Source organism: Trichomycterus rosablanca, chromosome 9 (genome assembly GCF_030014385.1).
Source record: "Trichomycterus rosablanca isolate fTriRos1 chromosome 9, fTriRos1.hap1, whole genome shotgun sequence".
NCBI classification, from domain to species: Eukaryota; Metazoa; Chordata; class Actinopteri; order Siluriformes; family Trichomycteridae; genus Trichomycterus; species Trichomycterus rosablanca.
This window is the reverse complement of record NC_085996.1, coordinates 3,197,179-3,213,425: the sequence shown is the minus strand read 5'-3', so window position 1 is coordinate 3,213,425 and position 16,247 is coordinate 3,197,179. Positions and strand designations below refer to the sequence as shown.

Genomic DNA, 16,247 nt, shown 5'->3' with positions numbered 1-16,247 from the left:
ACCTGCTTTCATGCTGTTGATGATCCAGGACCCCCACAGAGCAGGTATTATTTAGGTGGTGGATGATCTCAGCAGGATCTCAGCACTGCAGTGACACTGACATGGTGCTGGTGTGTTAGTGTGTGTTGTGCTGGTAGGAGCGGATCAGACACAGCAGCGCTGCTGGAGTTTTTAAATACCGTGTCCACTCACTGTCCACTCTATTAGACACTAGTTGGTCCACCATGTAGATGTAAAGTCAGAGACGATCGCTCATCTATTGCTGCTGTTTGAGTCGGTCATCTTCTAGACCTTCATCAGCGGTCACAGGACGCTGCACACGGGGCGCTGTTGGCTGGATATATTTGGTTGATGGACTATTCTCAGTCCATCAGTGACAGTGAGGTGTTTAAAAACTCCAGCAGCGCTGCTGTGTCTGATCCACTCATACCAGCACAACACACACTAACACACCAGCACCATGTCAGTATCACTGCAGTGCTGAGAATGATCCACCAACTAAATAATACCTGCTCTGTGGGGGTCCTGACCACTGAAGAACAGGGTGAAAGGACTACAGTCAGTAATTGTAGAACTACAAAGTGCTTCTATATGGTAAGTGGAGCTGATAAAATGGACAGTGAGCGTAAAAACAAGGAGATTTCTTCTCTCTTTCTGTGAGGTGATGCTGAAGATGAAAAATTCGGCGTCCCAGAATAATTTTTCTCCTGTTTTAGATTTCGGCGGCGTGAATAATTTACTTGGGATGAATTTTCACTCTGGAGTTTCGGATCTGCGGCGCAGTTTAGTTTTGCGACGTATTAAAAACCACAGACGCTTTAAAACCGCTTATTTATTATTATTATTATTTAGATTACGTCTGATCTCGTTAATCTCTTTAGCAGTGAGACACAGACTCTTTTTCAGCTTCTTATCCTTCAGAGAATCTTTCAAAGCCTCAATTTCACCCTGTTTGAGCTTCTTCTCCAGGTCATCAATCAGTTTCTGGCTGTTTTCAGGATCAGAGACCCAGTCTTCCAGTTTGGCCATGGTGGATAAGGTCTTGAGATCTGTTGAAATGTAGATAATGTAGTTGTTTACACAGTGTATCAGATTTTCATTTGTACACTGGCTACTGCAGTTGAAGGTCAAAGCTTTGCAAACACTGGTAGGGAACACATTATCGTAAAAAGGAATTTGTGTCCTTACTGGTTTATTTTATTTTTGCATATTTGCAACTTTTAGTTTTTTTGCACCTCTTAAAAAAGTGTAATATAAGACAAGGGGCAGATAATTTGTCACAGCACACATATCATGACAGTACTACACTTTAAATAATTTTCTGCAATGGTTTCTTTTCTTTGACCGAATTATTGAAACCCAAACCCTGAATTTGATGCCTATAACACATTCCAATAAAAGTTACAGAATGTTGAAGTGGAGAAGGGTTTTGGGACTTAACAAAGATACAAGTTACCATCAAGGCATCTTTTCTTGGGAAGTCTGTAGTTATTTTAGCACGGTGATACCAGGCCTCATTCTGCCTGCACTACAACAGTGCGGCTTCCTAGACACAGAGTGTGTGTGTGCTTGACCAGCCTGCCTGCAGTCCAGATCCACAAGAAACACTGCAACAATCAGTGTCCTCAGTTCCAGACGCATTAAAAAGTCTCATTAATAAAAATGCTGATGGGACTTGGTAGGGAACACACCCCCGTCCTGACTTTTTTGGAGTTACAGCATCAAATTCTAAACGTGTTTCTATTTACAAACTAGAATGAGGTTGATCAGTGAAACATTAAGAATCTTTTCTTTGTACTTTTATCAGTTAAATAAAGATTTAAGGGAAGTAACACATCACACATTCTTCTTTTTACTGTCATGTATTAAACGTGACCCGTCTGTGTTGCTCAATTACAGATTAATAAATGATTGCCGTAGTTTTGAATTTTTTTATTGTCGTCCTGGTCAGGGTCGCGGATGGTCTGGTTTCACCAGAAAAGACTGGGTGCAAGGCAGGAATACCCTGGATGGGATGACGACATTAAAGCATTAATAGATTTTAGTGGGTTAGTAAGAATTTAGTTTTTACTTACTTGGAGAATTATTGAGACGGTTATCTGGTTCATCCACGCCGTCCTCTGTTTGACTCCTAAACCTCTTCCCTGTGTAAACATGTAAGAAAAAATAACACACACACAGAAAAATCACAAATACCTTCAAATCATCAAGCAAGACCTTAATATACCTAAAAATGACTAAATGTATAAAGGTATTTTAATGATTTACTTTAAGTGTTTCAGCCAAATCAGTTATATGAAATAAATGATGTCTGGAAAAGAGTAGGGCTGGGTATCGCCACTAATTTCCTGGATCGATTCGATTCGATTCACAAGGTCCCGATTCGATTCGATTCGATTTCGATTCAACACATTTAGGCATATTTGAGTTACATTAACAGGTTTTGTTTAAATATGTACAGATGTTCAGAGAACGAATGTGATAATTGTACAAAGAACATAATATTTTCATTAATAAAAATATTTGTGTATTTTGTTTACATAAATAATTACTCCAAAACAGAAAACAGTAACATTCATTTTTTATTATTATTTTATATGTCTGACACGCTACAACATTGTAAATGTAATGTAAACATACACCTGGCTGTTGAACAGCTTATGCCAAGTTTACACGACACGACACTCTGATTAACACCTGGTCGCTGTAATGTTCACACTACACGACTGATCGGCGATGGGGGGTTTTACACTACACCATCTATCACCAGGGGGAATCACAGGTGAGCTTCTCTGCTCTCCAAAACTACGTTCTGTCACGAAAACACACGTGAGAAGTGATGAAAGGTTTAATGATACCACGTCCAAACATGCACATCAACAAGTAGCGAGAGATGAAAGTTTGTGCGCCGATGAAATAAATGAATCTGAGTGGATTTGGCAACACGAGCAGCATGGCTTGTTCTATAGTGAGTTGGAGGTTAATAAATATTTTGTTTTGTAGAGAACGATCAGGTCAGAAATACTGTAAAACTCGCGTGTGCTGATGTATTCTGATAGAAACTATATTGCGCTCCTGAACCACCTGTTTACAACCTCGCCCCTGTGTTTCCCCTCGCTGTTTCTCACATTGATTGAGAGCCGAGTTTTGATCGCAGAGCGAACACCGAGTTCCTCCCGAATCCAGCACCGACCCGTCACCGAGCGAAAATCAGGGCTAGAATCATGTAGTGTGAACCAGGCATAACTTGAGCTTCTGCCATGCTGAACTGATGTGCAGGTCAGATCTCGTTGCGCAAAAAAACACTGGCTGGTCACGCGAGATTAAAGGGGGTAACAGATTTCCGTGTGCACCGTAAAAAAGGGGCGTATTTAAAAGATCGATCTCGAGTTTATATGAATCGATATCGGATCGTTCAAATAAAGATTGATTCGAATCGAAAAATCAATTTTATAAACCCACCCCTAGAAAAGACTGTTCCAGAATTTCTGTGTTTGCTGTGTACAGACTCCAGTGGCCTGTACACAGCTCTGTCCCTAACCCCACTGAACACCTTTGAGATGCACTGGAACACTGAGGCCCTCTTGTTCAACATCAGTGCCTATAGGCAGTCCAATAATCTCATGGTCGAGTGTCCACAAACTTGTGGCCTAATAGTGCCCTACAGCAGTGGTCCCCAGCCACTGGGCCGCAGACCGCTACCAGTCTGTGGGTCATTTATTACTGGGCCGCACAGAAAGAAAAAATAATTAGAGACGCTACAATAGCAATGAAAACACTGCGCCAATTTTCAACACACTTCAGGCGCTATTGCCTCCTATCACCACTAGGTGGGAGCTACATCTTGTTGCATTGAAAAAAGCTGATTTTCCATTATTGTGAGTTAGTTATTACACAGTTACATAGTTATTTTATTTTAAATCCTCCCACCCTGCCAGTCCGTGACATTATGTCTTAAATAAAACCGGTCCATGGTGCAAAAAAGATTGGGGACCTCAGCCCTATAGGTCAGAGTTTTACTGTGACTTACTCTCTGGTTCGGCATTGTCAACCTCATTTCTGTTAGAAATGTTAATAAATCAACCAACAAACCAATGATCATGATCAATTCTGTCATTTCTTACAGCCAGCAGTTAATATTCGGCTCCTTTAGTGAATAAGTTCTCTACAGAACTTGTTATCAACCTACACCAGTAAAATGCTTAACTTTGCACCCCTGGGATCAGATGAATCCCCCCCCCATCTCCAAACCGGCAGGTGTAGCAACAATTCATAACAAGTATGTTCTTTTTTGTCTAATAATTATTAGTTTTAAAGCTAAAAGTGACCAAATTCTTTTGATGTTACTGTTTTACTGCCATATTTGTTATGTTGGGCTGGTTTTTGATTCAGTAAAGCATGAAAACTTATTGACCTCACACTCAGTGATGTGTTATTCTGAAGGATCACTATATATGCCCATTGGTTACTGGTTACCATCAACTAATGACCATTAGGACTTGGTAAGGGGAAGAGGTATTTATCTAAAACACAGTCGTCAGCTGGAACAAAATCACAGAAGCAATTAATAGAGTTCTATTATTATGATTTAAAAACAAAACTCAAAAGTCAGGCTTACCCAGTTCTTTCATTAAATCAGACTCGTTCTCTTTTAGCCAATCATAAACACACTGATAGGCTTTCTCGCTGTTCAGGTGCTCGTATAATTCTCTCATTTGTTTCTGGCTGGTTGTCTGTCTTTTGATGTTAGAATACATTTCAGCTTTAATAATGCCCTTCCCACGCAGAACATCAGCCAGACCTAATGGATTTCTTGTCCTTTTGATAAGTTCCGCCTGGTGTTTCTTCAGAAAATGCTTTGCACCGAGTTCTGCCATGGCGCCTGTACAGCAAACAAACAGTGTGTTAGAACAAACAACCCTACAGAGAGCTGCTGGTGACCTTATCAATATGCATAATTCATGCCCACGCTCTGTTAACATGTGGGATGAGAGCCTAATGCACGGCCATGACTAACATTTGTGAACGATATTATTAAAGTGTGAAGTTAAAGCTCTTAAGGGAAGCTAAATCTCGTGCTCTAGGGCCAGAGAGAGCATGAGTTCACTACCAGTCTGAAATAATACCCACATTCTTCCCTGTGTCCCTGCCAGCAGTAATGCCCAGTCACACCGAGCTGTCCCACAGTGGCTGGCATTTGTTTGGCACCCAGTTTTTTTTTTACAGTGTGCATGCACATATAATACATTAGTGACATAAAGTAAAATAATACATGTCACTATTTGTAATAATTAGATATAAACAGCTTTAAAATAAATGTGCAGATGAGAGTTTCCTGTAGAAGACATGTTCACTTACTTTCACTTAGAAAATCAACTCATAATCAAATAGAGGAGCACAAACTTTACACCATTTATTCCTTTTAAAGCCAGAATGTAATAATAATAATAATAATACATTTTATTTATAACGCACTTTACATTTGAAAACAAATCTCAAAGTGCTACAGAAAAACAGTAATATAAAACATGAAATATAAAACAAATATAAACATAGCATTATGAGACATACATCATAAAATCAGCGTTAATTTAACAGTCATAACATCTGTTAAAAAGTAAAGTTTTTAGACCCTTTTTAAAACTCTCAATCGTCTGTGGTGCCCTCAGATGGTCAGGAAGGGCATTCCATAGACGAGGAGCAGCAGAACAGAAAGCCCGATCACCCATGGTACTTAGTTTAGTTCTGGGAATGTGGAGAAGATTTGATTTTGCAGAAAGGAGGGATGAAATTTTAGGGGTAAGAAGTTCTTTCATGTAGGGCGGTGCATTTCCATAGATGCACTGATATGTAAGGAGAGAAATTTTATATTCTATCCTTGCAGAGACAGGGAGCCAGTGGAGTGAAAGAAGGATAGGTGTAATGTGCTCGTGTTTCCGTACTCTCAGCAGGATCCGTGCAGCACTATTCTGGATATACTGCAATCTCTGGAGACTCTTGGTAGAAATCCCGATGAGAAGTGCATTGCAGTAATCCAGCCTGGAGGAAACAAATGCGTGAACCAGCTTTTCAGCATCTGAGATGGTGATGGTAGGACGAAGTTTGGCAATGTTTCTGAGATGATGAAAGGAGGTCTTGCATAGATGTTTAATATTGGCTTCAAAAGTGAGTTGAGGGTCGAATTTTATGCCAAGATTGATAACCGTTGAAGAGGGAGAAATAGTATGACCAGCCAGTGTAATACTGGTTATAGGGGATGACTGGGTCTGGAGTGAGGTGCCAACCAACATCACTTCAGTTTTTGCACTATTTAGCTGAAGAAAGTTGTGTTTCATCCACAAACTTATCTCCTCCAGGCAGGCAGAGAGTATTGAAAGAGATGCTGATGAAGATGATGATGAGGGAGCAGCAGAATGGAGGGAATTTGTGTCAATTTTCATGTAAAGTTGTATATCATCAGCGTAGCAGTGAAATGAAACTCCATAGCGTTTTATAATTTGGCCAAGGGGAAGCATGTATAGGGTGAAAAGGACGGGGCCCAGGACTGACCCCTGGGGGACTCCGCATGTCACAGCATATGACTGGGACCTTGCATTTCCAATAGAGATGTACTCTGTTCTGTCGGTAAGATAGGACTGAAACCAAGCCAGGGCAGCATCAGTGAGTCCAATGGTGTGGTATAACCGGCGTAAGAGCATACCATGGTCAATGGTGTCAAATGCTGCCGATAAATCCAGGAGGACAAGCAGAGAAGGTGAGCCAGCGTCAGCCATCATCAGAAGGTCATTGGTAACTTTAACCAAGGCCGTTTCTGTGCTATGAGCAGAGCGGAAACCAGACTGAAATTTTTCAAAAAGGTTGTTGTGTTTAAGGTGATCCTGGAGATAAGTGTCAACTACTTTTTCCAATACCTTAGAGAGAAAAGGAAGATTGGAGATAGGCCTATAATTTGCCAAAACTTCAGGATCAAGTGCTGTTTTTTTTAGAAGTGGTCTAATTATGGCAGTTTTTAATGAAGGTGGAACATAGCCAGCTTGGAGGGAGAAATTTACTACAGTTGTAATCAGAGGACTTATAGTAACGGTGTGCACTTTTACTAAAGCAGTAGGAAAGGGGTCCAGGGCATTTATGTAGAGTAAATGTGGACTCTTACCTGTGCAGGTTAGATAAAGATGTAATTAAACGGAGCGATATATAACCCTTATTTCCTCCACAATAATAACAGAACTGGCGCTTCTGTCATGCAGTACTTGTATTTTTGAACAGACGTTTTGGCGCAAAGCGGCGTTAACCAATAGAGATTCGCGGTTTAAGCCACGTGTCCTGTTCGCGCCAACGTTACTGCGCATGTGGAGTGAGTCAAATCATTGCGATTCGACTCATGTAAGCTTGTAATGAGCATTTCATTGTTAAACATTCCAGTTTCCTCATTTCCACCTTCTAGTCGTCGTCAGTAAGTGTACAGAATCTGCATGTACTGATGATCTGTATTCATGTATTTAGAAGAACAGGATCTTTGAGAAAGCTGTTTTCTGTCGGATGTTAGAGTCGATCATTTGACTCGGCTCACTGAGTCGGTTCTTTATATAAACTTTTGATCCGACTCGCGATAAAGTGAAATACGGAAACTTGCAGTAAAAAGCATTATTGTGTTAATAAACTGAATAATTAGGTTATTACAAGTTATATCATCTGTTTAGATGCAGTTTAGTAATCTGATCATGATGTTAGGATTTTCGGAACATAACATAAACTCAATATGGGAAGTTTTACCATGTTTCCTTGGTAGGGTCCCTCCCTGCTGTTGAGAGTGTTGTTGAGTGCTGTTGTTGAGAGTGCTGTTGAGAGTGTTGTTGAGAGTGCTGTTGAGAGTGATGTTGAGAGTGCTGTTGAGTGTTGTTGAGAGTGCTGTTGAGAGTGTTGTTGAGAGTGCTGTTGAGTGTTGTTGAGAGTGCTGTTGAGAGTGTTGTTGAGAGTGCTGTTGAGTGTTGTTGAGAGTGCTGTTGAGAGTGTTGTTGAGAGTGCTGTTGAGTGCTGTTGTTGAGAGTGCTGTTGAGAGTGTTGTTGAGAGTGCTGTTGAGAGTGATGTTGAGAGTGCTGTTGAGTGTTGTTGAGAGTGCTGTTGAGAGTGTTGTTGAGAGTGCTGTTGAGAGTGATGTTGAGAGTGTTGTTGAGAGTGCTGTTGAGTGTTGTTGAGAGTGCTGTTGAGAGTGTTGTTGAGAGTGATGTTGAGAGTGTTGTTGAGAGTGCTGTTGAGAGTGTTGTTGAGAGTGTTGTTGAGAGTGCTGTTGAGTGTGTTGTTGAGAGTGCTGTTGAGAGTGTTGTTGAGAGTGATGTTGAGAGTGTTGTTGAGAGTGTTGTTGAGAGTGCTGTTGAGAGTGTTGTGAGTGTTGTTGAGAGTGCTGTTGAGAGTGCTGTTGAGAGTGTTGTTGAGAGTGCTGTTGAGAGTGCTGTAGTTTGATTGTATTGTGCTCTGCCCTGTAGCAGGACAGCTCGGACTGGTTGCTGGACAGCGCGGTGGGCCGCTGGCTGGGCGTGGACCGTTTGGCCGTCACTAACCTGACCCTGCTGAAGGTGCTGCTGTGGCTGGTTCTGCTGGGTCTCTTCTGTGAGCTGGACTTCGGGCTTCCCTTCTTCCTCATCTCTCTGTTCTACTGGCTGTACGAGGGTCTGCGCAGCCCCACGCTCAGGAGACCCGGAGAGATGAGCGCCTACTCCGTCTTCAACCCCGACTGCCAGCCCATCCTGGGGACGCTCACCGCCGAACAGCTGGAGGGCGAGATGGGCTACAGACTCCTAAACACCGGGGCACGGACGTAACGCACGAGACCCTGACGGAACCGCTGGAATTCGGAACATCCAGGTCCGAGTGCAACGGTCAGACTTCAGCTGGAGCCTCGGGGGCTGAACGAGGACGTCGGTACATTTATATAAATTACTGATGAAAAAAGAAGAATGTTTTTTATTTTATATATTTATCTACACATGAAACTATGAAATTCTTTCTTTGTATATCCCAGCTAGTTTGAAAGCTGGGGTCAGAGCGCAGGGTCAGTCATTGTATGGCACCGGAGCAGACGGGGTTAAGGGCCTTGCTCAAGGGCAATTTTCTGACTGATAGCCCAAAGCTCTACCCACTAGGCTACCACTGTCCAATAAGAACCTTTTTTTAAAACAAGAATTTATGGCGTGTCTGAGGGAATTTGTGCCTGTTCAGTCAAAAGAGCATGTGACGTCGGGCACTGATGCTGGATGAGAAGGTTTTTGATCACCATGACCCTGACCAGGCGGTAAAAACAATTTAAAACTGTAGTCGTGCCAAACAAGGGCCATAAAGTATGTAGATGTAGAAAGTGTGTAAGCATGCAAATTCTTTAGCATAATTACTAAAACACATGAGCTTAATTAGGAAGGACGTCCACATACTTTTGGACAGGATTTTGTAAATGGCAAGTTTATGTTTTTTACAGGTTCTAAATTCCTATTTCACGTTCAGTTTGAACAGTTTGTAGGATAAACCAGAACATCATCATCATCAGTACCCAGCCTTACTAATGCTCTGTTGTACTACAGAATGAGCACAAATTCCCACAGACACACTTTAAAGCCTTGTGAGAAGCTTCTCAGAGGAGCGGCTGCTGTTCTAGCTGAGAGATCACACAGAGGATCAGTCTGGTTTTTTTTTTAAATGGGACGTCCGACAAGCTAATGGTCGGGCGTCCGAATACTTTTGACCATACCAGCTGAATACAGATCAGCTACTTACAGTTCAGAAAGTCATTTAAGTGAATTTAATAAAGTAAAAGTCGTGGGTCTCAGACTATAAATTGATAATAATATAATTAATCTTGTTTATAAATGCAGAAAAACTGCAGTTGTGGTGACAGAACTTGTACCAAAGATCAAACACAGTTTAGTGAAGATAAACTCATATTTTTTTTATTTTTAATGCTGAACAAGAACCTGAACCTTTTAATAACAATTAAAATATTTTTCCATGAACTGAATTGAATAAAGAACAAAGAAACGGAACGCGTGTGTGGGTCAGTGTGTGTGTGTGTTGGTGCGATTATTTGATATCACACAGCAGGGCGACACCGCGCAGGATCCAGTGGTCGGGGGGCTGCACCGTACGCAGCACGATTCCGGTGATGTAGGTGAGGTCGGTGCGCCGGGGTTTCTTGTAGACGGGGCAGACGTACAGTCTGGGGTCTTTCGGGGCGGTGGAGTTGATGGCGAATATGTGCACCACGGGGAGAGGGGTGAACAGCACTTTGGGCGTGGCCTCGACGAGACAGCAGTTCTTGCGGTCCCAGCCGGCTCCGTCCAGATAGAGGCCGTACACGTACACGCCCTCCTACACCACAAACATAAATACATGAATAAATATAAGCATGGACAGTGTTGAAATTAGGAGCAGGCTGTGCTGTGGACTCACGTTCAGCCCTGCGTGACCCTGTGGAATAAAGAATTTACCACCTAAATCAGAATCTGCTTTATATAAAGTATGTTTACACACACGAGGAATTCGTTTCCAGCTGTTGTTATCTCTCTACAATATACAGACAAGATTATACAGGTAATGTACTAGACAGAATTTTGTATATATACAGAAAATAGAGAAATAGCACAGATAAATAGTAAATAATTAAAATGAAAATACAGCAATGTACAGTATGTACATCATTTGGTGTTGAGTGTTCTGCCCTCTGTGTGGCGCTCTTACCGTGGGTGCGGTGGTGATCTCCTCCTTGGTTTGCTTTAACACCTCGTTGTGTAGAGTGACGGTGTCCAGCGCCCAGCCTCGGTGTGCCCTCGTCACCTCCTGCATCATCGCTGTGAGGAAACCTGCAGCGGTCACACACAATAATAAATACTAACCATGGTACGGACGGTTTATTTACATGCAGTTGTTTAGAATACGGACTTTTGTGTAAAACAGGAATGCTCGTCATTTGGACACGTGATAAGATAAAAACTTACAGCCAAATAATAAAGCGGCTTCATTACATTTTATTCCTGAATTACTCTAAAAGATGCACTAAATCTTATTAAAGAGCTACGATGTGATTCCAGGATTAGGAAATGTACGACTGCTACCTATAATGCAAACCCGCTCTCACCTTTCTGTGTTTTTCCCACAATGCCATGGTTCTAATTGGGTTTTGTGAAACAATGCTTCACTTTTCACTGTCCTACTGGTGGTGCTTTGAAAAGGTAAGTGACAAATCAGATTAAAGTTTGAGTGTAGCGGTAAAAACCGAGCGTCAAAGAATAAATGGAGTAAATGTTACTTGAGGTAGCACCGAGGCAAGGTAAACGGCACGGCCTCACAAGGAACAGTGGCACAGCCGGCACTAATAAGTGTTTAATCCAGCCTTACTCATGCAGTACTGGTTTGACGTGAGCTGGTGTCTCATACTGGCTGGCTTTTCATTCATTCTAATTCCTAATACAATCTAAAAAAACTCCAAATTTAGTGATTAAATGTGCATCTTCTACATTTTTAATAAACAGAACAAAGTGATTACAGTCTGGTTACCCTGGGGATTGAAGAATCCGGTCATCCAGAATGTTTTGGGCCTCCCATCGAACAGCCAGCTATGGAACTGAGCGTTTCTCTCCAGGAGCTCGGTGAACCAGAACCCCAGGGTGGACGACTCCCAGGAGAGCTTCTTCCACAGGTTTGGGACTCGAGCGTCGAACATGTTGTCCAGCGCGTCCCTGAGGCTCTGCAAGCCAATACAAACGCTCGTTACTGGCCAGGCAGCCTCAGAATGACCGAGCTACAGTGGTGGTGAAAATGTGCAACAGTGGGTAAGACCCAGTCATCAGTTCCTACCTCACTCATGATGATGGTGCCCTCAATGGCCAACTTGAGATCGATCAAGCTAGTCCGGACCACGCTGATGACCCTCTGCATGCGGTCGATCTCCTGCCTCAGGAAGATGTTCATGGAGGTCAGGGCTCCCATTTTCACCAGCCTGGCTTTCACCTGGTCAGTGATGTTACACAGATTATTAATCGGGGACATTTAAGCGTGGCTGTAATTTAATAAGCACCACTTATAAATTCATTTCTTTATAAAGTAAACGGCACTGTTAAACACTCTTATACCTCATGAGGTACGTAGTTGGGAGGGAGTTTATCCAGCATGTCCTGGGCGAGGCGGTAGACGATCGACTCTCGCGTCTCTCCTGAACCTCCGGCGCTCTCTTTAGGCTGGATGTTTGTGATGGTGTCCAGGACTTCGGCTGAGGTGTTACCCTGATACCTGTCAGAAGTTCATTTCTAGCATTTAACAAAGACAATTATCCTCACAACTTACCAGTAACTAGTAAACAGAGGATTGCTGGTTTGGGCTCCTAAACGAGGCCCTTAGACCTTAATGGCTTGAACTGTGTTCGGTCACAGTTGTAAGCGTAGACGTACACCGATCAGCCATAACATTAAAACCACCTCCTTGTTTCTACCCTCACTGTCCATGTTATCAGCTCCACTTACCATATAGAAGCACTTTGTAGTTCTACAATTACTGACTGTAGTCCTTTTATGCTGTTCTTCAATGGTCAGGACCACCACAGAGCAGGTATTATTTAGGTGGTGGATGATTCTCAGCACTGCAGTGACACTGACATGGTGGTGGTGTGTTAGTGTGTGTTGTGCTGGTATGAGTGGATCAGACACAGCAGCGCTGCTGGAGTTTTTAAACACCGTGTCCACTCACTGTCCACTCTATCAGACACTCCTACCTAGTCGGTCCACCTTGTAGATGTAAAGTCAGAGACGATCGCTCATCTATTGCTGCTGTTTGAGTCGCTCATCTTCTAGACCTTCATCAGCGGTCACAGGACGCCGCCCACGGGGCGCTCTTGGCTGAATATTTTTGGTTGGTGGACTATTCTTAGTCCAGCAGTGACAGTGAGGTGTTTAAAAACTCCAGCAGCGCTGCTGTGTCTGATCCACTCATACCAGCACAACAAACACAGTCCTGAGAATGATCCACCACCTAAATAATACCTGCGCTGTGGTGGTCCTGTGGGGGTCCTGACCATTGAAGAACAGGGTGAAAGGGGTTAACAAAGCATGCAGAGAAACAGATGGACTACTATATGGTAAGTGGAGCTGATAACATGGACAGTGAGTGTAGAAACAAGGAGGTGGTTTTAATGTTATGCCTGATCGGTGTAAATGTGAGAGTAAAACCCACGTCGTTATTTTATTATTAAGACATTTAACTTCATTGTGAGGTTATTAAGTTTAGTAGGGTTATGCTGGAACAAAAAAGGGCCTTCCCTAAACTGTTGCTGCAAAGATGAAGCACATAATTCCTTAAAGTTTTCTTGGGGTTTCTGGGTGGAGAGTGAGGTGTTGTGTTCAGGTGAGAGTGTGAGTGTGTGTGAGCAGCTCTGATGGACTCTTACGTGATATCAGCGTTGGGATGCAGACCGAACACTTGAGGGGTGTCGACGTAGGGCAGAGTGTGAATATACTCCAGGTATTCCTCCACCGTCTTACACACGGGAACATTGTAGTCGGTGTAGAAGCAGAACGAGGGCTCGAACAGCCGGTCGCCGAACCACACCTGGTAATCAGAGCGGCGGTTACGATTAAAAACGTCTCTCGTACATAATACGCTAACGTTATTATATTTATTATTAGGTTGGGGGGGTCGTGTGTTACTCGTGCAAAACAGTTCAGAAGTCGTTTGTCGTAGTCGTCCGTCACTCTGCCTCCGTACTGCACCTCTCCCAGCATGTAGCGCACGGTGTCCCACGACACGCCCTGCAGATAAACAAGCCAAACTGGTCAGCACGAGCAAAGGACACACACTGAACCTAGTGACCCGCCCTGCTCCCCACTGTAAACCTGATCAGCTCCCTCAGTACAGAGCATTCTAATCAGACATGGAGCTCATAATCAGATTATTTAGACGCTCTACGCCTGAATTTACAAATAAACGTCACTCCTGCACCTTTATACAAATTAAACATCAATGTGAATTTATTTACATGTCAAAGGAACTCCGTTAGTTGCTCTGGATTGATTCATCCGCCACGTTTGTAGTTTTTTGTGAGCAAAGTTGTGCCGCACTGAATGCTGGGATTGCCTTCAGCGCTAAGGAGACGCTCAGTCAGATCATCACTCAGAATTAAGGCGCCTCAGTAGGAGCATTTTAAGGGAGCTAAGAATTTAGACACGCCCTCTTCTCGGGAGTGTAGAATGATGGGAAACGCGTCTATGTACAGAGAGAGCTCGGTTTCACACAGACCCAAAGACTTTTTATCAAAGTAAGACATTATTCCGAACCTTTTTGGGACTGCACTCATCCAAATGGTTCTGGATGAACTGCACACTGGAGCTGAAGTCTGCCGAGTTGAACTCGTACGGAATATTCCAGCCCAGGGGTCCGAACTTGCGACGTTCCTGCGTAAAAAAAAGGTGAAGACTGTGTAATTCTGGGAAACCACGTATCCTGTAAGCGCCAGGTCGTTCCTACCTGCACCACCGTGTGCAAGAACGCGACGCTGTACAGCAGCGGCTTCCACATGGGCAGGTTGCTGACGTCCAGCTGAGTCTGAGAGATCCCGACGAACGTTCGCTTCAGTCCGGCTTTCACTCCCTGAGGAGGATCGTTGGAGAACTTGATGGAGGACTAAAACGACAAGAAGATTCTTTGATGATGATGATCGGAGACCTCGACCCCCTGGTTTCCCCCAAGTTTCCCCCCTGTTGATGATGTTACATTACCTGCAGCAGCGTGATGGAGAAGCGGTCGTGTGGCTCCGTGGTGATCCACACCCTGAAGCTCTCATGAACGTTCTCCACTGTGCTCACGGTGTCCAGCAGCTCGTCCATGAACTCCAGACCCAGGTGGCAGTTCTGCAGCAGGACCCAGCCTCCCTGTGGACCACAGACGGTCAGACACACAATTACTGGTGATGAGCTTTAAACTGAATGTATGACAAGAAGGTTTGTAAGGTCTTCTAAATAAGACTTGATGTTTGCTCCATACAGAAATGCTTTAGTCATGGCTATGCCAGGTCAGGGTCACGGCAGGTCCGGTTTCACAGACCGCATACTGGGTGCAAGGACTTCCTTCTATCCCTCCTCCCTCAGACACAGCCAATCATGTATGTGCAGACACCCTGTCAGCCTATAGCATCACTGAGACTGGAACCCCAGTACCCTATACCAGTTCTCAGACTTATCTTTAGTGTGATTAAATCTTATTTACACAGGATTTAATTTCTGAATATAATAAACGTCTCTGTAGGTAGTGTTGGTACCTGTGCGATGGACATCTGCACCAGCCTCCTCGCATGCACTTCCTGTCCCTGTCCCATAGATATAGCTCTGCATTCTAAACAAGCAACCCAACATACAGTAAAAAACAGTCCTCCACTTTTTGCTCCACTGTAATTAGTTACGGCTTTATTACCGAGTCTGAGTTTCTTGGAGAGAGCTTCTATCTGGTTGGTTGGATCCGAGCCCATGGAGAGGAAGCAGATCAGAGGGGTACGAGGGTCGCTCTCCCCCCACGTTGCCTCCAGATTGAGAATAACAGACTGGGCGAACCTCGCGCCCAATGCGTGCCCTACGTAGCTCCTGGCCTGAGACAGCGTGCGATCTGGACTCCAGGATCTGTCACATGACATTTGTTTAAATTCACTTCATTCACAATGGTGGTGCTTTAAAAGTCCTGGTCTGCTGATACTGTAATGATCCACACATGGTTAATCACAAGCGGTGATTAATTTTCATCCTCTTTTTAACTGAGAAAGCAATTTAATGAATGGTTCTGTTAATAAACACTGAAACTATCACAAAAGTAGATTTAGGGCACCCGGGTGGCACAGCGATATATTCCGCTAGCACACCAGTGCTGGGACTCTAGCGGGCACAAATGTGAGACAAAATTGGCAATCGAAGTCTGTTGTGTGGGAAAAGACGGGACTAAAAAGTAGGCGAGGTCTTCGATGCTGTGTAAGGACCCTGATAAGTAGCCCGAGGCGCGTGATATCCGGCCTCATGTGCCAATCCACTGAGGCGTGGGCAAATAAGAAGGGGTTAAGGGACTGTGCACGCGTCAGAGGGGGCATGGGACAGGCGAATATACCCTCCTCGGACGCAGTCGGGATCCCCAGCGGTGGAAGACTAATTTGCTATGCTAAATCGGGAGAAAAATGGGAGAAAATAAAAAAAGTAGATTTAGATTTAAGATCTACAGCATCTTTAAGGTCACC

At 43.6% G+C, this 16,247-nt stretch overlaps 1 protein-coding gene and 1 pseudogene across 1 annotated transcript; one reads left to right on the top strand and one right to left on the bottom strand.

Annotated features, from left to right (window-relative positions):
• The first annotated feature begins 7,347 nt into the window (after positions 1 to 7,347).
• Positions 7,348 to 10,484, top strand: LOC134320395 (SAYSvFN domain-containing protein 1-like). The gene is made up of 2 exons (XM_063001760.1): positions 7,348 to 7,383; positions 8,485 to 10,484. Exons 1-2 carry the CDS (start codon positions 7,348 to 7,350, stop codon positions 8,818 to 8,820), a joined length of 372 nt encoding a protein of 123 aa, XP_062857830.1. The 3' UTR covers positions 8,821 to 10,484.
• LOC134320313 (dynein axonemal heavy chain 8-like) overlaps positions 9,913 to 16,247 on the bottom strand; it is a 57,633-nt pseudogene continuing 51,298 nt past the window's right edge.